General features: G+C 39.8%; 1 protein-coding gene across 1 annotated transcript in view; it reads right to left on the reverse strand.

The window, feature by feature from the left end:
• LOC139720958 (DNA polymerase epsilon catalytic subunit A-like) overlaps positions 1–19943 on the reverse strand; it is a 68402-nt gene extending 48459 nt beyond the window's left edge. The window contains exons 1-20 of the mRNA XM_071632287.1: positions 19708–19943; positions 18535–18661; positions 16555–16635; positions 15736–15873; positions 14851–15005; positions 14135–14273; positions 13906–13983; positions 13160–13267; positions 12105–12301; positions 11282–11401; positions 10071–10317; positions 9204–9416; positions 8623–8730; positions 7365–7493; positions 6055–6157; positions 5262–5408; positions 4215–4360; positions 3311–3459; positions 2512–2604; positions 1301–1445 (exon numbers count right to left, since the gene is read on the reverse strand). Of these exons, the coding sequence (XP_071488388.1) occupies positions 1301–1445; positions 2512–2604; positions 3311–3459; positions 4215–4360; positions 5262–5408; positions 6055–6157; positions 7365–7493; positions 8623–8730; positions 9204–9416; positions 10071–10317; positions 11282–11401; positions 12105–12301; positions 13160–13267; positions 13906–13983; positions 14135–14273; positions 14851–15005; positions 15736–15873; positions 16555–16635; positions 18535–18661; positions 19708–19778 (2694 nt within the window). The 5' untranslated portion in view covers positions 19779–19943. The remainder of the gene's footprint in view (positions 1–1300; positions 1446–2511; positions 2605–3310; positions 3460–4214; positions 4361–5261; positions 5409–6054; positions 6158–7364; positions 7494–8622; positions 8731–9203; positions 9417–10070; positions 10318–11281; positions 11402–12104; positions 12302–13159; positions 13268–13905; positions 13984–14134; positions 14274–14850; positions 15006–15735; positions 15874–16554; positions 16636–18534; positions 18662–19707) is intronic.
• Between the last annotated feature and the right edge of the window lie 4701 nt (positions 19944–24644).

The raw sequence follows: 24644 nt of genomic DNA on the forward strand, positions 1-24644 counted from the left end.
GAATGCCAGTGGCAGTTCGCGTAAAGTTCATGCCACTACAAAAAAGCCTGTCGGCTTCAATTCGTTAAAATTTCACGGCGCGAATATGTGACCCGCTACAACAAAAAGGTCCTAAAGTCGCGCACGGTCGAAGCCGTGAAAATCGAGTTTGAAGTCAGAGCATTAAAACTGGTCAAAACTTACGATTTTCTGATTTTGATATATTAATGGAGTCTAACATGTCTTCTATCATCTGTCGAAATTTTGAAGCAAAATGATCAAAGGAAAGATTAAAAAACAGCGTTTTTCTGAGCCATGTTTTTTGGCGTTTCAACGAAGCAGAAACTGGTTCGAAAATTTGGATTGAGCGCCAAAGATAGGTTCCGCCCCTAACAACGACCAGAGTGATCTCATTGGTCAGTTTGCTGCTTGCTGCTAACCGAAGCGTGAAGCTCGCACACTGCCCAGCCGACTGGTACGTGCGGGCGGGGTGCGCTATGCTCAGCCGCTTCTCACATCCTGGTCACTGATTTGTTGGGGAGGAGACCGCCGACGCTGATGTGCTTGAATGAACTCTTCGGGGGTTGCTAGGGCTTACCTTCTATTGTCCAGAGGTGACAACTGACTTGCGTGTCCCTTGATCGCGATTGCGTCGAAAGGAAGACTTTTAGGGCGCTTTTCTCGAAACAGTGATTTTCCAGACGTCTCGACATGCTCTCTTTTAAACATCAATATCTCCGCAGCCAATTATTTTTATAGAATGTGTTATATATCAATTTAAAGCAGAAAGATTAAGGGATTATATAATGCAATTTTCAAATAATCGACCTCGCCCGACTTTAGGATCATTTTGTTGTAGCGGTTCACATATTGTTTTACAGAACGCTTGAAGACATCTTGTTTGCAACCAAGAGAGGAGAGGACATTCATTAAGAGCAGAGAAAAATACAAAACAAGGCGGAGGAAGTAAACAAAAAAAGAGTTTGTTTGCAAAACCTTCAAAGTCCATTTTTGAAGATTTTGAAGTACGATGTCTGTCATAAAGTGCAAAATAATACCTTTTAAATGATATATTGGTCACTACATAAAAAGGTACATCTTTGAAGTTAAGGTCAAAAGAAGCAAAAATTTTCTTATTTTTCTCTTTATTTTTCTTGACCTTTAATCGCAAATATCTCCATTTTGCAAATATGGACTTATCGGTTTTTGCGAACAAACTCTTCAAATTGTCTTAATGTATGGTCAACATCAATGTCACAAACTAAAAGCCTACCACACTTTGGAAAGATACAACATGTTCCACAAAGAGGCAGAAACTCACCCGAACCATGATGTTGAGCATCGCCCCAGGATAGGAGATGGCCACTTTGGGCTTCTTGGGGTTGGTCGTCTTGACGTTGAAGTTCTCTGGGAAACTGGCTGGGAGTACACACCAGATTCCATCAGTGTCTAACTCCAGAGGGCGCCTGCCAAGAAATCATGACATAATTTTCTGGTTTTTTTTCAAAATAAAAAGATAGGAAGGAATAAAGAAGGAAACTAGAGAAGCACTCAGAGAGCGCAGACCTCCATCAAGCAGGTTTTCCACCACAGATCTTGTTCTTCCATAGAGATCAGTGATTTCGACTCATACATGCACGCTGAAAATAGCCCACTCTCCCAATACAGAAGCCTTTTGTTACGTCATCAACTTTCAGCTGCATGGCACGCCTTGCCCTAGCAGAAACTAGAGCACGCACTTTAGTGCACGTATGAAAACCTCAAAAAAACTCCCAAGTTCATTGACCCAACCTGCCAAAATATCAAAAATCCTTCATAAAATCCACAAAAAATCACTACCAAAATTTAATCATCTGTTACCTGCATCATCTCTCAACCTTTCCCGTAAGTTGCATCCAAATCCGTTCAAAACTTATTGAGTTATTTTGCACATGGACAAACCAATGCCGATGAAAACATAACCTCCTCCCTTGGAGGAGGTAATAAAACATCATTTTCAAGTGCATATAATGCACATGAATAATGCAATATTACCTCAGTGAAAATAATACAGGAAGAGAGAAGACAGTGAGATTACAGTCTCTTTCTAGAGACAAAACATAATTTCTTTTTATTTTGTTTGTTTCATAAAGACAGGGAGAGCAATGGATGGACAGATTAAAAGATGGAAAGTTAGCAGGAAAATAAACAGACACAGAAATGCACATACTGTAAAGCGCCCGAGAGACACGGAAAAAAACAACAACAGATGGACTGACAGACAGACAGATACAGAGACAGACTAGACAGCGATAAGAACAGATGAACACAAAAACTCTCAGACTAACAGATTGACTGCTGAGACATAGACATTGATAAATGGAAAGACAGAATTTCTAATGTTTTTTCCTTTTTTTCTTGTATATACAAATGTATGTTGTATAACAGGTATATAGCGCCATACAAATGCTGTGAATTATCATCATCAGACAGGCAGACAGACGGACAAATTAGCACACACAAACACACTTGCAAACAGACACACCAACTCACCCAATCTGCTCTACCAGCTCCCTGGCCCTGGTGATGATACCGGCTCCTGTGTAGCAGACGATGCCTGCCATCTCCATGGAGTACCAGCGAGCTCTGAGGAGGAGGAGGAGGAGAGAGTATATTAAGTGTGATGTGAAAAGTAACAAGGAAAGACATGAGGAGCTGTTGTGGATGAGCGGTAAAGACTAAAGACTCACAATCAGAAGGTTCCAAGTTCAGGTCCTTGGCAGCTATACATGTAGTAAAGACCTTTAGGGATGACACTTTACCCACATTGTATACATGTAGTTCAACAAAGATAAATTGATTAAAAGTAATGTGTACAAAAGACACATGAGATGTGTACAGGTAGCATCAAATTTACTCACGAGTACATAAGATAACAGGTAAATTTGTACAATGTGTACAAGAGACTGTTATCTCACTCTCATTGGTCCCACAAGTGCTTACTAATGGATAGTCAATCTTTTGCCCCTGAGATAAAGCTATTACCAAAACAGTAAATTAGTACTGGGTGACACTTATTGTAAGGAAAGGATTAACTGTTGCAAACAACAACAACAACAACAACAACAACAACAACAACAACAACAACAACAACAAAACCTAATGTACAACCAACATACAAACAAAACAAAATTTCCCACAGAAAGCACAATACCGACGAATAGGAACAGGATAACAATGATAGCCTGATTTGAAGTATCAAGTACATGAATGTTTGGTCATAAGTGACTACCATTCACTGACACAAACCGCTTTTCTACCAACTCTAGAGGGCTCCCTTCCCCTTCCTCACCCTTTCCTCATGACGTAGCCGTAGAATGAGTTCAGGATGCACTTGTGGGCCAACTGAAGCGAGTCGTAGAGAATCTCCTTATTCATGGCACTCTTGATCTCAGCAGCATCCCCCTTCTCTACAGCAGCTGATACCTTCTTCTTCCAAACCTGCAGGATTTGATTGAAAACTTGTTTCTATAGCTGCATTCATACACATCCAAAATTAACCATCGATGAAACTTGAATTTTGCAACAAAAAATAGTTAAGAATTATTGCAAATCCTCATGATTGCAATGTAAAAATCAGTCCTGCTTGTTTTTTTTTTATTTCAAGAACAGAACTGATGATTATGTAATTGTTGATTATTCGTATTCATAGTCGATTTATATGTTTGTTTTCCTTTGCTAAAAGTGTAAAGCGTTTGAAACAATTTCATTTTAAAGGGATCATATAGTTTTGGTTGAGATCTAACTTCTGGTTTTTAACATCCTTTGGTGAGATAATGAGAGACCTCTTATGAAATATGAAGGAGCATGTAATTCCAAGAAGGATTCAACATAAAGTGTATCTTTAATGAAAATTGGTTACAAAATGGCTGAGATATCCAATACAGAGGAATTCTAATAAAAGATGGGACCCACCTTAGGATCGCATTGTTTTATTTTGTTTTGGAATGTCTCAGCCATTCCAAAACCGATTTCAATCTAATACACTTTGAATTCCTCTTAGAATGGTACAAAAATGCTCTGCATTATTTTATAAGTGGTTTCTTGGTACCTCGCAAAAAGTTAAAAGCCTATTCCTCATCTCCACCAATACTAAACCATCCCTTTCAGCACTCTATAAATTTTCCATATTATTACTATTCATACAGTCAAGTGAAAGACACTAAGGTCTCCCTGTTACAAGGCGCTGCCATTACCTTCAAAAGTCCCTTGAACTCGTATCTCCTGTCACGGAACGCCCTCACGGTGTCGACGTAGAAGGAGTTCTCTCGCTGGCAGATGGTGGTCTCCCGTTCTTCCTGCCGCGTCACCTTGGTCTTCTTGTATGCCTTGCGACAATAGTCTGGACCAAACACACACCACAGGAATTACAAGGATAATTCCTAGACCATCTCCCAGGATGTTATGTTGGATATACTCCAGTCTCATTAAACCAGGGCCACATTTGATAAAAGATGTTAGCATCGCAACTCTTGCTGAAATAGCAACTTCCCATAGCAACAGCCAATCAGGATCAAGCTGGATTCTCGTTGTTAAAATGGCAATTGCCATTCCCTGGAGAGTTGCTTTAAGTGCTATCAAAGCCACTTTTAATGAAATTGTGCCGTGTTGTTTGATAATGTATTTGTTTGTTTGTTTGTTTGTTGTTGTTTTTTCAGCACAATGCATGAACAAAAAAGAAAATTCATCTTTTTCCTCAGAACACTTCAAGCGGGAATCCTGATGCAGGTAACATTAAATCCACATCTAACCCAGATGCAAGTTTAACAAACACACAAGAAGCAGATCCACTGGCATTCATAACTCTCTTAAGACTTGATTACTAAAGTTGACTGACTAAAGGATAAAAATTGAGTGTTTCATTGTCAGAGTTGTCCCCACTGACTCATCAAAATCAGGGAGATTTCAAGGAGCAATAATAGAGATACTTGCACACTTTACACATCTTAATTTGCAAATATTCATTTTCAAATTGGAAAGGTTTTTATATTCTTTCAGCAAAACAGGAAGAGATATTTGAGTCTTCAATCACTTTTGACAGAAACAACTTGACGCAAGGATCATTATTTTGAAAAAATAAAAAAATAAAAATAGCAACAGGCATGCACTCAAACAGCCAGAAGATGCGGTGCAATTGGGAAAGTTTAGTATAAAGGTCAAGACTAAATAGTTCAAGAGGATATAAAGAAGACAAAACGACTCAAAGAAAAAACACAAGCAGACATGGCAGCCAGTCTGAATACCTTGCAAGCGTTTCTTTTCCAGCGTGGCTTGCTCCTCTCTACTCAGTTCATGGAAGACCCGGTGAGGCTCGCCGGGATTGGCTGGTGGGATCTTCTCGATCTCCAGCTGCTGTTGAATTCTGTGGTACTCCCCCCTGCTTGCTGGCACTGTCATGGATCAAACAAAAGTATTCAAAGTCAGCTGGAGGCAAAGAAGGGGTGACTATGATTACATCATTGAAACAGCACAATGATTACAGAATTTGATGCTGTACAAAGAGACACATTTTGGGGATTGTGTAAATGGTGGAATGATGACAAAACTTTGAAGCTTTCTTCCCAATCAGCAGAGACTACTATCAATAAGGAGCAACGGGAAATGATTAATCCATATTATATCAAAGGGCCTTATAGTGGGGCTGTTACAATGTACTGAAAGGTTCTGTTATGTACATATGTTACAGCCAAACCTTTTGGGTAAAGAAACTAAATGTCTAGTATAGACAGCTTTGCAAGTGGCAGCTGAGAGCATTTGCCCATAAAGTGTATAAGAGCACTCCAGGGCCCTATTTCATAAAAGATGTTAGAATAGTAACTCTTGCTGGAGTGGCAACTTCCCATAGCAACAGCCAATCAAGGAAGCTGGATTTTTGTCATTACTATGACAACTGCCATTCCAGGAAGAGTTGCTTTCATATCAACTTTCTATAAAATGGGGCCCAGATATTTGATTCAAGGCCCTACTGCTATAAATCAAACTATAAACAAGCCACAGTCTCCTTGAACCAAATTAATCTAAAGCCAGAAATCATACTGTAGTCGCCGCGCCACATCCAAGACATCTTTCGCTGGCATCGCGCCCCGGGCTTGTTGAAGTCGCAGGCCGCACACACTGCCTCGTCCACCATTGCTGATGGCTGAAAGTAGAGCAAATTAGGTGAGAGATTATGTCTTGTTACGTGTAGAAACAGAGGCAAGAAAAGAAAATATAATAGAGGCACACAAAGACGATGCCTGTCGCCAACGCACACCATGATCAAACGACTGCTTCACTACCTGGTTTACGATATGATAAGACTTTTCACTTTTGCCCGCCTTACAACCCCCATGAGCTGCTTCCCTCCTCAATTCTCCTCTTGCTAGGCTTCTCCTCTGCCAAGAAACGATCCGGATAGGACGACATACACATGGTGCAACCGGAAACCTTTCTCCCTCATGCTATTAAAGACTGATGTGCGGGTTACAATATTTTTGCACCAAAGAAATAATGTGCAGCCTTTGGTGGCCAGTTTATCCCGGTGACAACAAGTCTGAGTGTGCTCTGGTAGGTGTTTGAGAAACATATGTTATAGCAAAATTAGGTCGTCCTCAACATGTTAATGAAGGCTGCTTTTCTCAGAGTGAATCAAATTTGGCTAGGCTTGTACCTACAAACATACAATTACAACTGTATATGTGTCTGAAAGCTTAGACAAATTATTTCATACTAATAAACACCCTCTACTCCATGCCGTGGCCATTTTGTTCACTCAATGATGCGTGATTAAACAAACCAGCAATTCGGGTTTTCACTCTCTGTGAAATCGATCATGCCAAATACATGTATGTACACACATATGAACACATTAAAAAAAAAACACATATAAGAGTACTTGTTCAGCTCCTCTGTACACTACACGTAGTTTACAATGAGATAACATACTACTGACTCTACTACATTTCATGAGTCTTATCCAGCTAGCATGACTAGTTTCATATTGTGGTTCATTATTGATAGATTACTTAAGAAGGCAAACAATTTCTTAACTGCAAGTAAAAAACATTCATTTGACAAGTTTGACAATACATGTAATTGTGTCAAACAGTGGACTCCCGTTATAACGAAGTCCTCAGAACTGGTAGTTTTCTTTCATTGAATAAGAATTTTGTTATAACATAACAAATAAACTATAAAAATACATAAAGTGGATAACGTTACGGCCCGAATTCTTTACTTCGTTGTAAGCGGAATTTTGTTGTGACCGTGTTCGTTATAACGGGAGTGCACTGTATGGCTTCACACCGATTGTATAAACAGAAATGATGCAAGAGATGAGAAGAAAGAGGAGGAGTTTCTGCCTTTACCTGAAGCCTGTTGGTGAGAATGATGTTGGGGTACATTGCACCGACGTCAAGATGGTAGATGACCGGGTTCTCCAGCCGGGCGGGAGTGTCGCGGAGAGCCGCTAGCTTCTCCTTGATCTCTTCACAGACCTGACCATGATGATGACGACGATGATGATGATGACGATGATGACGATGATGACGATGATGATGAGGATGATGAGGATGATGATGACAATGATGATGGTGATGAGAAGGAGGTGGAAGAGAAGAATGCGAATGATAATGGTGATGGACATGATGATGGCGGCGGTGGTAGTGGCGGTCAATGATGATAATGATGATAATGATGATGATGATGATGATGATGATGATGATGACGATAATAATGGTGGGATGATGATGACGATGATGACAATGATGACGATGATGACGAGGTGGAGGAGGAGGAGAATGCGAATGATAATGGTGATGGACACGAAGATCATTGCAAGGAGGATGATGACGGAGGTGGTGGTGGTGGTGGTCAATGATGGTGATGGTGATGAAGAAGATGATGATGATGAAGATGTGGCAATGATAATGGTAATGATAGTAATGTTTGTGGTGATATTCATGATGACGATGATGTAGAAGGGAGGGCAGAAGAAAAAAAAATCCTTTGTATAAGAATCACTAGGCCAGAACATGTATCATGAATATATAACAGACATAATTCATCTCTGTTACTTAGTACATATGTAGTCAATGTAAAATTGAAAGAAAGCAAACAACAGAAAACGCAAATATATTGTGGGTAATATTTGATCATGTACAGTTGTACCGATATGAGAAGGCAAGAAGTGCAGCGCTACTCATTAAAGGGCTGCTTCAGGTTCTAAAGTACATAATCTAAAAAGAAAGGAAGAATAACATTAGAGTAAAGAATTGGATACTACAGTATCAATTTGTAGATTCACTTCCCATATTTTCAATATCAGATATGACAGTAAACATAGCAGGATTTTTGTTGTTGTTGTTGTTGTTTAAATTATCCGTAAATGAGGTCTGCTTAAATACAAAATACCCACTGATGGCACAAGTACTTTTTCCAAAGTTATACTGAGGGAATAATGGCACAACTGGCTTTCTATAATGATAAGAATGACGATACGGTCTTCAAAATCAAGGGTCCTTCATGTACAAGAAGAAGGGACAATGAAATGGAGTACAGACACTGACAATGATGAGGTTAAAAGAGAACCATCAATTTTTACAAGTTTTTTTTTTTTAAACTCACTTCCTCAAAGTTAGTGACGGTGTTGATGGGTATCTTCTCTTCAACCTCGATGGCGTGCTTCATGGTCCTTTCCACATCGTCAATTAGCCCCTGGAATGCCTCGGGTACCTGCAGTGGAGGTTGGTGCAGTGTTCACAACATAAAACTTTGGGGAAATATCAAACACTGCACGGCAAAGCTAACAAAGCATTCTCTTCTTCACATTGCATTGTACAAGTTTGCATAATTGTTCTCTCTCAAATGAATTGGAAACAAAATGAAGAAATAAACAGCAACCATCCAATTAAAGAGTAAAGATGCTACTGAAGAAAAAGATGGCAATTAGTCTCTAAAGGTCCTCAAATTCCAGTGTAAGTGTTTGGCATGGGAAACTAGTCTCCTCAGATGTCAAGTTAAAACAAAATGAGAATCCATCAATCATGATAAAATAGAGGACACATCATTAAAAATCTCTGAATTACAATTGACTTGATCTCACAAAGTTGCAAATGCAAACACTATAAACAAACCTTCACAGTATATATCACTAGGAAATGAATTAACAACAGACGAATAAAACTCAAGAAATGACGAGTGCGCACCATTCGGAAGCGGCACGGCAGGTCGCTGCGGAAGACGCCGGACTCCAGGGCCTCCACGTGGCCGCCGACATACGTCTCCGTCTCCAGGACGTGGCCGTCTCGCGTCAGCTGATTGAAAGCCTGCTCCTGCTTGTTGGGGAAGATGATGTTGGCGTGGAACGCCTGTACCATCAGCAGTGCCTCACAGAGGGTGCCCGACCCCTTTCTCAGAACCTGTCGTAGAATGAATGGAGAGTCAACAAAAACATTACCGCATCTTTCATGAGGGCAATGAAGTTCATCTTTTCACGCCTTTAAAACTCAAAACTTTATGATCAGAAGTTACCAACTACTATTGGCCTCTTCTGTTTGTTTGTTTTTTAAATTCTATATCTACTTTAGATACCTAAGTGTGCAAAATGTCACAGATGGACTGACTTAATTATAAACTTGATTGAGACACCTTTTGTATATCTTCTGTTGCAGTGATTCTTATGAAAAGAATATTCTTTTTTATTTTAAATAATGCAATTGTTCCCGCATTTCCTTTCATATCATCTTCATCATGATCAGTACCATTGTCATCATCATTACTATCATAGCCATCATCATCATCATCATCATCATCATACTCATCATCATCATACTCATCATAGTCATATTCATCATTATCACTATCATTGTCATGATCGTCATCGCCATCATCATTGCTATCGCTGACCACCACCCCAATGATCAGCCTCCTGCAGAATGGGAGCGACCTGGCAGCTCTGAACCCAGGTCAATTGAGTAAAGAGTACAACACCGTTTGCGACAACAAATATTCCCAATGAAGTGGTCCCCCACCCTGCCCATCCCAGAATGAACACCAGTAACAAACGCTCTCACCTCATCAGGTTCCATGGGGATGATGGTGCATAGGGCAAAGATGAACGGGTGGACATACTTCATGTAGAGGTAGTACGTTGCCACAGCGTCCGAAACGGAGTAGTTGGAGAGCGTCTGCGGCTGCTCGCTCGCCATGCGGCACATGTCCTCGGGGTCAAGCTCGATGGGATCGTAGCGCAGCTTGGCCTTGGTGGCGGCCTTCAGATTCTGCGATCCGACCGGCAGGTAGCTGTCGCGCTTCACCCACCTGTTGGCAAACCGCAACAGACGAATTACGATCTATTTGAGATGCCATCATTGGTAATCGCACAAACTACCTAACTGTAAAACATGATATATTCGCGGCATGAACATTTCGTCAATTGGGGCTGATGGCCTTTTTTTCAGCATGAAATTTTCGCGACTTGCCACTGGCATCCAATGCATATTGTGTAGGCAAGAACTTTCGTGTGCATTTCAATTTCGCGAATGTAGGTGCTCGCGAAATTTGCGAAATTAAAATGCACGCGAACATTCCTTGTTTTACAGTACTTCATAGGTATTTCAGCATGAATCAAAGCTTGATGAAACATTTCACTGTGTACCATGGAAAGCAGTATAATCTTCACTTTTTAAGCCTGTCCAAAACTGCACACATCAAATAAATGTGATCTAATCCCCCCCCCCCCCCCCCCCTTGGTTTATCCCCAGACAGTAGGAATGCAAGATACCTCTGATATCTACAACCTGATCTCTATGGAGGGTAGACAAAGTCGAGGTCAAAGTTGTATTGATAATGAACACTGATACACCAAACAAATGAATTCTATATATCTCCAAATGTCCCTTTATAAGACACGCCAAGGTTTGAGGACTTCTACAATAGGTGTGAGATTTTGCCTAAGAGTTGTTGTTGTTGTTTTTTTGTTTTGTTTTGTTTTTTTTTGGGGGGGAGTTTCCTCCCCTCCAACCGTAAAGAGTTTTAGCATCTTCAAGTTGTGAATCATGTAGTCTTCTTTTCCCCAAATTGTCAAAACATTACTTTTTGGTGGTTGGAAATCCATGCTTTGGGCTCTTAGGCAGGCGTGAGAGAAAGCTTGTTCGGCGTGTAAGCGTAAGATAGACAACTGAGGTACGAGACTCATGCCTAATGAGTATTGGTAGTTCTACCCTTGCATTTGTAATCTGGAATAGCACACACACAAATACCATGACTTTTTTCTTCAACATACCTGAAGGCATCCATATGAATGCAGCTCCTGCACTTGTATTCGCCCGCCGCATCTTTCTGGAAGCCAATCTCCCGGTACATGTCGATGCCGTAATGCTTGTAGCGCGTCTCAATGAAGGGCCTGCAGGGGCGGGGACAGAGAAAGACAACAGAAAATTCTTGGTATTGCCAATGCGCACAAAACTTCTGCGCACATTGAAGAGCCCTGTCTTAGATGCACTGTGGGATTCCTCGGTGCCATTGTCTCACACGCGTCCCAGTTCCAATATGATTCAATAGAGTCACGATATTTGTCTGCTTTTACGTTGATACTCCTTTTTTCTTGGCTATAATTCAGCTTTAAAACAGTTGAAAATTTCTAATTTTTACTGATTTGCGGTCACTAGTCATGGTTCACTACTGCAAGGCTTCAATGTGCAAGTCACATGATGGAAAGTGAAGAAATCTTCGACAAAATATACCCCTGGATAAAGATGGAACAACAACATGACCTGAGTGCATATGCAGCCAAAACCGGGGCAAGTTTGTCCCCTGAGCTATCCCATAATGCATCTAAAACGCTGCTCTGCACACGGCACCAAGGTATTGGCAAAACCGAGAATTTCGGATGGTACGTCACTTGCTTCCTTTTGCCAAAGTAGGGCAGTTGACCTGGGTGTAAAATTTGCAAACCCTCTCAGATGTAGCAATGAGCCTAATTCCAACAGGAAGGATAAGGCAACATCAAATGTTAAACAGGCTGTGCTTGTAAAACTTCGCTCTTTCTTTTCAGATTAACTTTAGAACTGGTCCGGAATTCCTCTTTAAAGGGGATCTCGACTCACCAGTCAAACATGTCTCCGTTGTAGGTCACGATGATGTTCGGCTTCACCTCGAGGACGTGGTCGATGAACTTCTGCAGCATGGCCACTTCGTTCTCCTCATTGAAGATGGTAAAGGGACCCTCAAACTCCGGCTTTGGAGTGTACTCAAAGTCCTCCACGTCCTCGGAGACGATCTCACGGTTTGTGATGAGGAATCCCTACGTAGGTAAATCAGATAAAGTGTAATTAAACTTTAGTGACTGTCTTGACCACAACATAGCATTTTTTTCAGAAATTATGCATTGGTTTTTAAGATTATCTACCTTGAGAATAACAAAAATTCAGTTGTGTGTAGAAAAATTTTGCCATAACAGGGAGTGTGCATACATGTATCTGAAAAAGATACCGCTTTAGTTTGAAGTAATCTTCAAAAAGAATAACATACAATGCAACAATTTCAAAGGATATTGTCTGCAACATAAGTACAGCCTGTAGGAGTGAAAATATAATCGTGCATGATTTTTTTTTCCACCTCTGGATAAATTGAGCATTATAAAGCACTTGCACTGCTATGAAATATGAAAGACTTGCTTAAACATGATTTTCTTTTCTATCAACTTATCGTATTTTCAACAACAACAACAAAATATATATATATATATACTACATGTATTATATTGACGGCATTTAAGAAGAATGCAGTGAAATATAGTCAATGCTAAAAACACACACCAATAAACACATTCCATCATGATGAATCCTGCTAATATGACAATGCATATAAGCAGGGGTGTGAGAGTACTTGCAGAAAGAAAAATTTGAAAAAAATGTGGAAAAAAATCTGAAATGTATGAATAAGAAAATCTGAAGATTACCAAACAATGAACACTTCAATGCATTTGAATTGCTAAAATATTTGGAAAGAGGGTTTTGGACAAAGTAAACAAAAAATCTGAAATCAGATTAAACTATGAACTCTCACATCCCTGATTTAAACAAAACACACACACAAAAAATGCCATCAAAGAAACAGATGGACACACATTCAGTGGAGGATAGATGTCAAACAATCATACCTGTCCATCAATCATGTAAGAGATCATCATGACGCTGTCTGTCTCTGCGTCAGGAAACTTCAGGGGGAGCTTGGTCGTTTCTATGTCAAAAGCAAGCACCACCGGGTCCTGGAATCACAATGACAATTAAAATCTCAATGATCATGTTTTAAGTGACTGTTCTAGGTGTTCATCCTTTGGTTCCCATTTTTATTGACATCACAGTTACCATCATCATCATCAGCTTCATAACCATCTTCAGAACTACTACCATCATCTTCAAGGTCTTCATCGCCATCGCCATCACCACCATCACCATCACCATCACCATCACCATCACCATCACCATCACCATCACCATCACCATCACCATCACCATCACCATCACCATCATCATCACCATCACCATCACCATCACCATCACCATCACCATCACCATCACCATCACCATCACCATCACCATCACCATCACCATCACCATCACCATCACCATCACCATCACCATCACCATCACCATCACCATCACCATCACCATCACCATCACCATCACCATCACCATCACCATCACCATCACCATCACCATCACCATCACCATCACCATCATCATCACCATCATCATCATTAAAATCATTATGAAAAACATCAATGTGACCATCATTGTTATCATCATCATAATCATGACTATCACCATTACCAGTATGACTATCACCATTACCAGCATAACTCTCATCATAATGATGTACATGGTTGCCATGGTGAAAACTCACCGGTCTGTCCAACAGGTCATCTCGCTGTGTGATGATGGGGGCCATTGAGCCCCGCCCTTGGACCGAATACCAGTGGCCCTGTGCAAAAAAAAGGATCAACCGCATTATGACATGAAATGTCTCTAAGCGCTACGGGGGAAAAAAATGGAAAAATCATCCATTGTTTTAATTCTTCCACTAGTAGCCATTATGTTTCATTGTAATTGTTTAGAGTTTTTGTCATCTTTACCACATGGATTTTCCTGTCAATGGCCACCCGGACGTGGTAGGGGACATCATACTCCCGGATGTCAACAATGTTGTCCATCTGGTCCGAGATTTTCTTGCCCCCTGCAGGGCCACTGGCGCTTTCATCTCCTCCAAGATGGCTGAACGAAAATGAACAGAATGGAAAACTAAGATGACACTTTCTTCCAGGCTCTACCAAGAGGGCACTTGTGCGTCTATGTCTGTGCATTGATAACTATGTTCCGATATATTTTTTCATATCATTCAAAATTCATTAAAACATTCAAATTGACCATAATTTGAGTAAATACACAAGGGGTTATCATTTTGGATTCTTTATCATAACAATAAATCAAATCAACTTATCAAGGCAAACACAAAAACAGTTCCACATATTCAGTATACACGAGACCCCTCTTTTAAAACTTGACCGCGTGAGGTAGAAAATTTTCTTTTTTCTGCATTTCCAAGTTAAATCTTTTGAATTCTCTTACAATAAAAAATATAAACAATAGCAATGTACCAGGTTTGCTTTGATGTTGTGTGTGTGTGTGTGTGTGTGTGTGTGTTTTGTTTCTTTTTTTCTTTTTTTGTGGGGGGTCAATAAAAAAAGGTGTAATCTCTGAATGTTTGAGTTAATTACAATTCACCAAACAGCAGCATACAGCAAAGAAAACTTCACAGAGAATGACCCCCATCTTATTTGCCATGGCATACCTTGCTAGTAGGCTGGTGTAGGCCGAAGACGACTTCATCTGCTCACGATTCTTGCGGACCCTCGGCATGATGTCCCGCCTTGCCTTCATCAGGTCCTGGGTGGAGGAGAAACTCAGCTTCAGGCAGCTCCTCTTCAGTCCCACCAAGTGGTTTGGCTGTAGGGGACAAACCAAGATCGAAACCTAATAATCTTAAGTCCCAGTATTAAAGTATTTTTTTTTTTTTTTTTTAATTGGTAGCAACATTAACACTCATTAGTCCCACTAAAGTAGTTTGGTTGTAGGGAATAGAATGCAGTGGATTGTATAATTATCTATTGATAACTTTATGTGTCATTCATATCATTTGTTTCCATATCCTCCTTTCCACTCTCCTTCTTTGAAAATACCCCCAAGGTTCTGTCCATCCCTTTAACTCTTCTCTTTCCCCCTCTACATATGATGGAACTGCCCAAATGATGAAATACAAATCTACACATAATTGATATCAGTCTCAAGAGCACTTGGTACCATAAATCACAAGTGTCCAGTTTTGTCATCACCTCGGTTGCATATAAAGTATCAACTATAGCAGTATTCCTACCAAAGATGCATTTCAACTATCAATCAGTTGTGCATGTGTGCTTGAGTAGAACACAGAGAACATCACACACCTAATAAGCTGTTCTTTGAGAAAAACAGCCAAGTTGTACACTGACGACTTTTGACCCTTTCTGTGCCAATGTGTTCAATACCATGCTGTTTTCTGAACCAATCAGCATTCAAAGCACACAAAGGAATAAGCAATTCTGCTCACTTGACCACCAGAAAAGCGCCACAACTCACATTCACTGTCCCTCTTCCAAACAACACTAACAATTTACACAGTGCCATAATGGAATATTACCAAATCTAGGTCCTCCTTGTAGACGGTCTCCACGGATGACACGGTTCCGGCGTACTTCCTGTTGAGGTAGGCCGACACCTCACGCTCGCAGTCCTTCTTGGTGACGATGTAGAAGTAGGGCTTAAATGGCAGTGAAACCTGGGACAGGCAGTGTATAGTAATAATGATAATAATATGAATTTACATTGCGCCAGAGCCACTCTGAAGCCACTCATGCATGCATATATTTATACTGGCTTTACACTACTATGCCCCCCCCCCAAAAAAAAAAAAAAAAAACCCAACGGTGAAACTGCCATGAAAGCCATAGTACTGGCAACACTTTGCAGCCTTGAGATGGCATAACGACGTATCTACATCCAACATCATTTCCAGTAAATCGAGTTTGAAGTTTTGCAAACCACACGTACAGGTACACATGTAGATGGCAACACAGCGTATTGCATGTAGATACGTTGTTTTGCTAAGTCCAAGCCCAACGTGTGTTGAGCAGGGGCAAATGTATCTCCGCTTACATTGTTTTTTCAAACAAAATTTGAACAATTCCCACTGGGAGGGAGAGTCATATCTCAGACTTCAAGATTTGGTCAAGAGTTAGATTATACTAAAATAAGCTGAAATATGTGACTAAGTCAATTCTATGAATTTTTGACATACGTTGTTTTGACATCTCAAGGCCGTTTGACATTATTTTGTTTCATTTGGATAGAAGCAAAATGCACACTACAAATGTGTCAACTACTCGTGTAGTTCCATACATGGGTATTCATGTTTGCACACAGCTTCATCATACGAGTCATCCTTTATGTAAGCCCCTACCTTAAATCTGCTGCCATCGTCTTGGAGGAAGTAGTAGTCCACGGCACTGATGAGTTTCTTGCTCTCATCCAGGATGTCGGCCTGTAAGATGCAGATATGGGAGAGTTTAGCCAGTTGAAGATTAGTCCCAAGTTTACTTGGGCAGTTGTCAATGGGGAATGCATGCTAGAGCAAAATCAGCTTGTCCTGGATGGGTTAAAGGTAGTACTCTCGGGATCACAAATTACAAATGACAATGACAATGGGTATGATTCGGTACTGGTGCTGGCACGAGAGTCATCTCCCAAACAACTGCCTTGAACTGAGCTCTCATTGTAAGATAAAGAGATATATATATACACTGTACATGTAGTTGTGATTGAGACCAAACTTCAGGTTTCCAACATTTTCTGGTAAGATGATGAGAAGCCTCTTATGAATGTGAAAGCCACATGCAATTCCAAGAGGAATTCAGCATACAAAGTGTATATTTGATGAATATTGGTTTTGAAATGGCTGAGATGTTCAAATCGGAGCAATTCAAATAAAGGGTGGGACCCTCCTTTTATTATCATCACTTTGTTTTACTTTGTTTTTGGATGTCTCAGCCATTGCATAACCAACATTCATCAAATTAACTTTGAAATCCTCTTAGAATGGTATGCTCTGTACTATATCGCAAGTGGTTTCTCAGTAAATCTCGCAAAAACTTAAAGGGACACAGTCCTCACGAAATTTAAAAAAATATGTTGTTGTTGGTACCTCCAATGAACTACTTTCATCAAAAACAAACTTTCAAATCACCAAATAAGCTCGTACATTTCGGTTAAAAAAGTGTGACTCTGCAAATGAGCAAGTCTTGGCGGAGAGTCATACGTCATCGATGCACAACTCTTTCCAGCGGTGTTCTGCTCGTTATCCCTAGTTATTTATAAATACATGTTTACTATCTATTTTTATATTAATTGTATATATAAATAAGCTTGAAATATTTTGTTTGAAATAATAAAACCACATATTGTCACATTTTACGAAAAAATCAGATATGATCATTTTGAACACTTAAATTGGTTTTCTGAGGCACGGCTGTCAACTGGAGAGTAGGGCATCGATGACGTTGCACCTTCTGGCAGGCTCTTACACGATCGCTTGCAGGAATTATCTTTTTAAAATCACATACGGAGACAATTTTTGATGTCCACGCGTATAAATTGGTGAAAGGTTATATTTTTTACTCTTCTTAATTATCAGTACAGTGAAAATCTCAGGACTGCTTCCTTTTAAAAGCCCAATCCTCATCTCCACCAATACTATACCATCCCTTTAACGTGAGCAATACCAATTACTGTAAAAGTGGAAATTTTCGCGCATTTCGCGCAACAAGAAACTAGCGCGAAAATAAAAGCACACAAATATTTTGCTTGCCATATGTGCCTGTGCGTGATGTCTTGATTCCGCGGAATTAAAAACACGCGAAACTCTTCCGACCCGGCCAAGTGCGAAAAATTAGTCACGCGAAAATATCCACTTTTACAGTATAATTACTGATTACAAACACTTGTGTAATCCTCTCAACACCGCAAAGTCCACTGGATCATCTGCTAAATTTGCAAGACAAAAATAATGACAGTTTATGCTTCAAGTCACATATGAAATAAAACAAGCAGCCATGACTGCTTTTATAGTCTTACAGGTAGACAAATAATGGAGAAGACGGATTAAAATGCCACAAATTTCCTCCCTTCTCCGCAATACGACAATCTTAATTTTGCTTCCCGGCTCAGAGTTTTAAAGTCATGTCTAGTAGAGTGTTCATGTGTATTCCTCGGGCAACTACTGTATTTAGCATAGGCTTTACTATGCACATACTTTATGGCAAGTAGGGACATTTTTATTTCGCTGTAACCGGAATTTCGTTTTATAACCGTGTTTGTTATAATGGGAGTGCACTGTATCAAAGTATTTCTCAGCGCTAGACACCATGTTTGGTTTTTTACTCACGGGATGCATGTTGATGAGCCAGCCCACCCTCTCAGCTGGCTCCTTGTAGCGATCGAAGCCGTAGAGAGAGTCCAACTCATCATTGATGATGGATCGCTGGAGGCGGGCTTCGGAGGAGTCTTCAGATCTGTCATAAAGGAAGTGATGGTGGTTAAATCAAGTCCATCTTGATTCAAATGTCAAATTTATTTACACATGAATTAAAAAAAAGAAAAAGATTCTTAATAAATAAATTGACTGATTAATCAATTAATTCAATTGATCAACTAATTTAAAACATGAATAAATACAACCGTGTACATAAATATGAATAAAAAAGGAAAGAGCAGTAAGGAGTAACTATGGTGTAGGGGAAAGTGCATGACAGTTTGGATGATTAAATCATAGTTTGGATAATTCAGCTAGACTAGATCTATCGCCTAACTTGTTAAACTCTTTTTTGCCATGGAGACATCTACATCCCTACATGTTTTTGTATCATGATCCACTTTTCCTGGATACGCAATGGTACGATCGAGTTCCATAGAAGAATGCACAAAAGTTTACTAGGGTGTATCGTAGGCCCTATACTATTCATTAGGTGTGTCTATGTCACAAGCACACAGACATGATGGAAAGCACATTAAACTTTACATTGAGAGTCTAGACATTCTAAATAAACCAATTACAAGAATTAGATAGACAACGTTAATCACGTTACAAGAGCGCTAGACATTAGAATTTAGAATAGATCTACCCCACCATTTCATTTGTACACGGACAAGTAAACGTACCTAACTGTTTTTAGTGTTAACTGTTAAACTAAAGTTTAAATTCATTTAGAATCTATGAAGCAGATTTCTATACCATTACCACAGTCACAGATCTCTTCAAAATATATAGCCACAGACGGCACAGTCACAGACACTCGACAGTGTAAACTTACTGTAATTGTTAGGCCTAACGTTACCGCCTAATACCGGTACTCAATCTCACATATGTGGTTTAATTTTAGCAGCTGCGACCACATTTCCATAGTTGGGGGTCTATTTGTTAGACACGTTCTCAAGACTCAACATTACCAATTGATTACGTACAGTAGATCTAGGCCTAGATCTAGTACTAGTACTGCTGAGCTGAGTAGACCCTACTTCTGCTACACGTCACCATTCTGAGACCCCATAACTGACGTACCTTCCGCCAGAGCCACGGGCACTGCTGTCGCTACGATCCGGTCGATACTTCCCGCTGTTCTGCAGAACCATCGCTAATTCTTTCTACACTTCCGCTTCTTGATTTCAGCTCAGAATTACACAGCTACGCGAATGGGAAACATCAGCAGGAATACTGAGAAATGTTCATCTCATCAGCTTGATGGAGACACGTCTTTTTGTCGAATATCTGTCTGATCGATCGACACGATGTAAAAGTTTGTTGTCTTGTTTCACTTCTCTTACTAGGCAGCGTGAGCTGTACGATCGGTACCGGTACTACACTGCTGGGTACACGTACGTAGAGCACAGTCACAATCTTGTGTTCGAGATTGGCGCGAGCGCGAAGTTATTTAGGGTTTACCGATAGAGGGCGACATTTTTTTATTGCTGTACATTTCTATGGGATTGGGAATGTATGCTCAGCCGCCAGCTTGTCGTCCTGGGAAGGACGGGGGGGGGGGGGGGGGGGGGGGGGGGGGGGGGGAGGGGGAGTGGGGGGTGGGGGGTGGGGATCTTAAAAAAAACTAATTTTCATTCTTCTTTAAATTACTAACACTATTTATTTGACCTGAAGCTGTTTTCCTGCAACTGTTGAGATTAATTTTAAGGTAATTGAGAAGTGCAGTCAACATCGTGATCAAGTTTGATGCAATTTTAACCCTATAAAGCCCAAGGGGGGGGGGGGGGGGCACATTGTGCCCCCCCTACCAGATTTTCATTTGCCACTCCTTCGCCCTTTATCCGATTTCAACCAAATTTGGTGACTTTTCCTAAGATCTTATTGCGAACATTTTGATATATAATTTAGCTATATTTGATGTTGCTGGTTGCCATGGTAACCATAAACTGACAACCATGTCAGTCAGATTTTGCATCTTTTTTCTGTTCCCATTTTATTTAACAGCATTACAGTGGATGAAATGGGTGTTTCTTGGCTGAAATTTGTTGAAGGAGCAAAATTTGAAGTAATTATGGTCCTGGAAAGTTTTTCTTATTATTTCCTTCGTTTTTATAAGACAAAGGCATAAAACAATACATATAGAGATAATTGAAAAAAATAATATTTTCTAAGGATTGCCCTTCTATTTTGTATTATTTTGATTCCCTCACCCAAGTTATGCCTCTAATATCATTAGTTTATCATATTATCAATTTGCAATCTTGAAATTCCACCATTATGCAAATATGAAGTGTCATAACTATACATGTACCCATCCGAAACATTTCATCTCAGGTCTCATAATGTATTATTATGTTGACATGAATAGCGCCCCCATGTGGTGACCTTGAGAAATTTCAACTGTAACAAATCATAAGATTCCTCTTGCTTATCATTTGTGACAAATATGAAAATGATTGGTCTATAATAAGACATATATAATGGGGATAAAGAAATTATACAGAAAAATCATGTTTTTAGCATATTTCCTATGTATTTCTTTATATTTTGGAAAATAGCGCCCTCCATGGGTGACCTTGAGAAAATTCAAATGCACGGTCATGTAGAGTATGAGTTACTCTACCCATGTGCTAAATATGACGATGATACATCAAATAATAAAAAAGTTATATAGGGGGGGCACAATGTGCCCCCCCTTGGGCCTGCGAGGGGTCAAAATAGCTTGGGCTTAATAGGGTTAACGTACAATGCATATTGAACTAGGCATGAATTAAAAAGCACACATGTAGTGCCATAGGACTATTGACGCAAACTTGAAGAGGTACTAATTGCGATCACCATTTTCCAATAATAATTATATTTTCACTTCTTATCGCATGTATTCCTCCATCACTCAAAAATGGTAATCTACCATTGATTCAAACTCAGTTAAATGATATCACTGAAAGTATAGTAGGCCTATTAAATTTCGGTCGATAATCAAGCAACTATATAAACCCATCCCCTCCCCCCCCCCCAAAAAAAAGTTATGATTGCCAGGTTATAATGGAAGGAACTGAGAGTTTGTTTGCAAAAACCGATAAGTCCATATTTGCCAAATGGAGATATTTGCGATTAAAGGTCAAGAAAAATAAAAAGAATACTAAGAAAATTTTGGCTTCTTTTGACCCCCCCCCCCCCCAAAAAAAAAGTTATGATTGCCAGGTTATAATGGAAGGAACTGAGAGTTTGTTTGCAAAAACCGATAAGTCCATATTTGCCAAATGGAGATATTTGCGATTAAAGGTCAAGAAAAATAAAAAGAATACTAAGAAAATTTTGGCTTCTTTTGACCATAACTTTTAAAATATACATGTATATGTAGTGACCAATATATCATTTAAAAGGTATCATTTTGTACTGTATGACAGAGATCGTACTTCAAAATCTTCAAAAATGGACTTATCGGTTTTTGCGAACAAACTCTTCAGGTAGTGACCTGAGATGACAGACCACGGTGTGGGCAGCCCTGATTTACCAATGACCTAATAACATCAGGGCATAATCCACTTGATGATCCTCCCCTCCAGGATTTCGCACTTCGTATCAAAAGTAGAATGTCCAGTACTTTTTTAAGATTATCCATTTTGTCATTCCACTTCCACACTCACAACTATATACTCTTCTCCACCACCTCCTCTTTTCTTTTCACTTAGCTCGTCTCTTGACTCTCTCCGCAGTCCTTTTCAGAAGTCAGGGCCGGCGGAACGGGGAGGGGGAGGGGGGGGGGGGCTCAGTCCCCCCCCCCCCCCACACACACACACACTTTTTGCACCCTTACATAATAGTGCCACCTTATTGGACCCCTACTCTTTTCTTTTCTTTTTTACCCCGGAAGTGACAGTAGAAAAAGAATCTAATGAAACATTTGAGCGCGGTAAGGCCGTTGTTTTCGCATTGAGGACCTTTTTTTTTTCGCTTGCAGCTGAAGAAACCCGTAAGTGGAGTGAGAGAGTGAGATGCACCGAAGTCCGGAAGTGCATCCCCCCGCCCCCCATTTTGAAAACTTGGCACCGGCCATGGAACCCATGCACCATGGTGTTAACTGCAAGCAAACCTCTTCCTACGCCAAAGGACAAGTCCACCTTCATTTCAATGTGGATTGAGTAAACGTAGCAATATTAGCATAACATTATCAGTGAAAGTTGGGAAATAATCGGACAATCCGTTCAGAAGTTACGATTCTTTTTCAATATCTGCGCAGTCACTGCTGGATGAGAAGACTACTGTAACTACAGTGTATTATATGATCTCACATATAAAAGAACGATATAGGGTAAATAATGAGGAATTTCACAAAATCTTTTTTTTTTTTTAAGTGCATATAGGCCCTATTTCCTCGACTTGTCACCATGCAGGTAATGCATTACCCCTGCCTTCTGAAAGAGGCAAGACAAGTGTTCGTTTATTATGCGAGAAAAGTGAAAATAATCAAATATGATGAATTTTCTTTATATTTCCTGATTATCGTTCTACACAATCGTCATGTGACATCACAGGTTGTAGTGGTCTTCTCGTCCAGCAGTGACTGAACAGAAACTTCAAAATTTCATAACTTTTGAGCGGATTGTCTGATTTTTCTCAAACTCTCACTGATGTGTTCTACCAAAATTGCTGCATTCACTCAGTCCACAATGAAGGTGAATTATTGTCCTTTAATCTCTCCACCATAATATAAATATTAAGCAAAAGTATAAGGAGCTATGAGGCCACCGCACACTATACGACTTTCAGTCGCACGACTAAGCGACTTTGGCTTTGAAACAAACAAGTATAATTATTCTAAGGCTATATTGTTTTTCATTTCGGATCCAAAATCTCTAAGTTTGTGCGACTAAAGCTTGTAGTGTGCGAGGCCTTTAGGACTATCCACAAGGCCATTTCACCTTCACATCACACCGTTTTACAGCATAAGAATACGAAGACAATGTCATACTCTCCCTTCTTTACATTTTTTTCTTTTTACTCCCCAATCTCTACTAGCTACTGTCCTTTTCAGGACTTTTAGTCACGTGTTGTATACAAACCTTTCCCAGTGACTCACCACCATGCAAACCATGAATATCATTATCATGGAGGACATAAACATGTTTTATTCAACACTATATATCGCAAAATTGCAATGCCAGTGAGAGTCACTGCACTTTCGAATTCTAGGTACTCCAGTATTCCCCGGAGGAAGAAGGATCACTGTTTATTCCGTCAATACCACGTCATCATGAATATTGTAAATCTATAAATAATCTGCAGCGCTTCACTTAGTAGATGAATGCAGGTCGTATTAGTATGGTTTTTGTTGTCAACATGGAATCAGTAAATATGCTTCCATATTATAATCTATGAGAGGAATCTCAATGATTCTTTGTATCATGGAGCAGAGATAAAATTTTGAAGTAAATGTACTGGTATTTATGATTATTCATAACTTGAGGCTGACCACTGTCGTGTAGTTGACCAGTAGAATCTCATATCTAGTTCTATTACCATGATTACAAATATTTTTTACCGCTTCTCCACTATGTATTATTACAATAATTATATATTCTTAATCTAAGATAACATTCAACAATTTCTGACCGTCACGACGTAATTTTGTACGGCCCATTGACCAAGCTCGTGTGAACATACAATGAAATAATATGCGATATGCGCGCCCCGCGGGGATATGTTTATTTCCAGCAAACGTATTTCATGATCATCTCATCGCGCTGTATATGGATCGTCTGTGGATTAACTCAGAGAAACTATTGATGTAATCTACTTTTTTCCCTTTTTTTTCCCAAAGCGCAATACTTTCATTCCATTTCCCCTTTTTCCTCAACTTAAAAATCAACAGTGAGATAAAAGACAAACATATCGTATGCCGACAAAATAATAATATCTGACGAATCGAAAGCAAAGCTATAGATTATTGTTATTTTCCTTTTCAAGCAAATGATAATCATTCCACTCATACTGCAACAGACTTGTCAAGGAAC

The sequence above is a fragment of the Diadema antillarum genome, unplaced genomic scaffold, assembly GCF_040938485.1.
Source record: "Diadema antillarum isolate AM-2024a unplaced genomic scaffold, OU_Dant_1.0 scf00000135, whole genome shotgun sequence".
NCBI lineage: Eukaryota > Metazoa > Echinodermata > Echinoidea > Diadematoida > Diadematidae > Diadema > Diadema antillarum.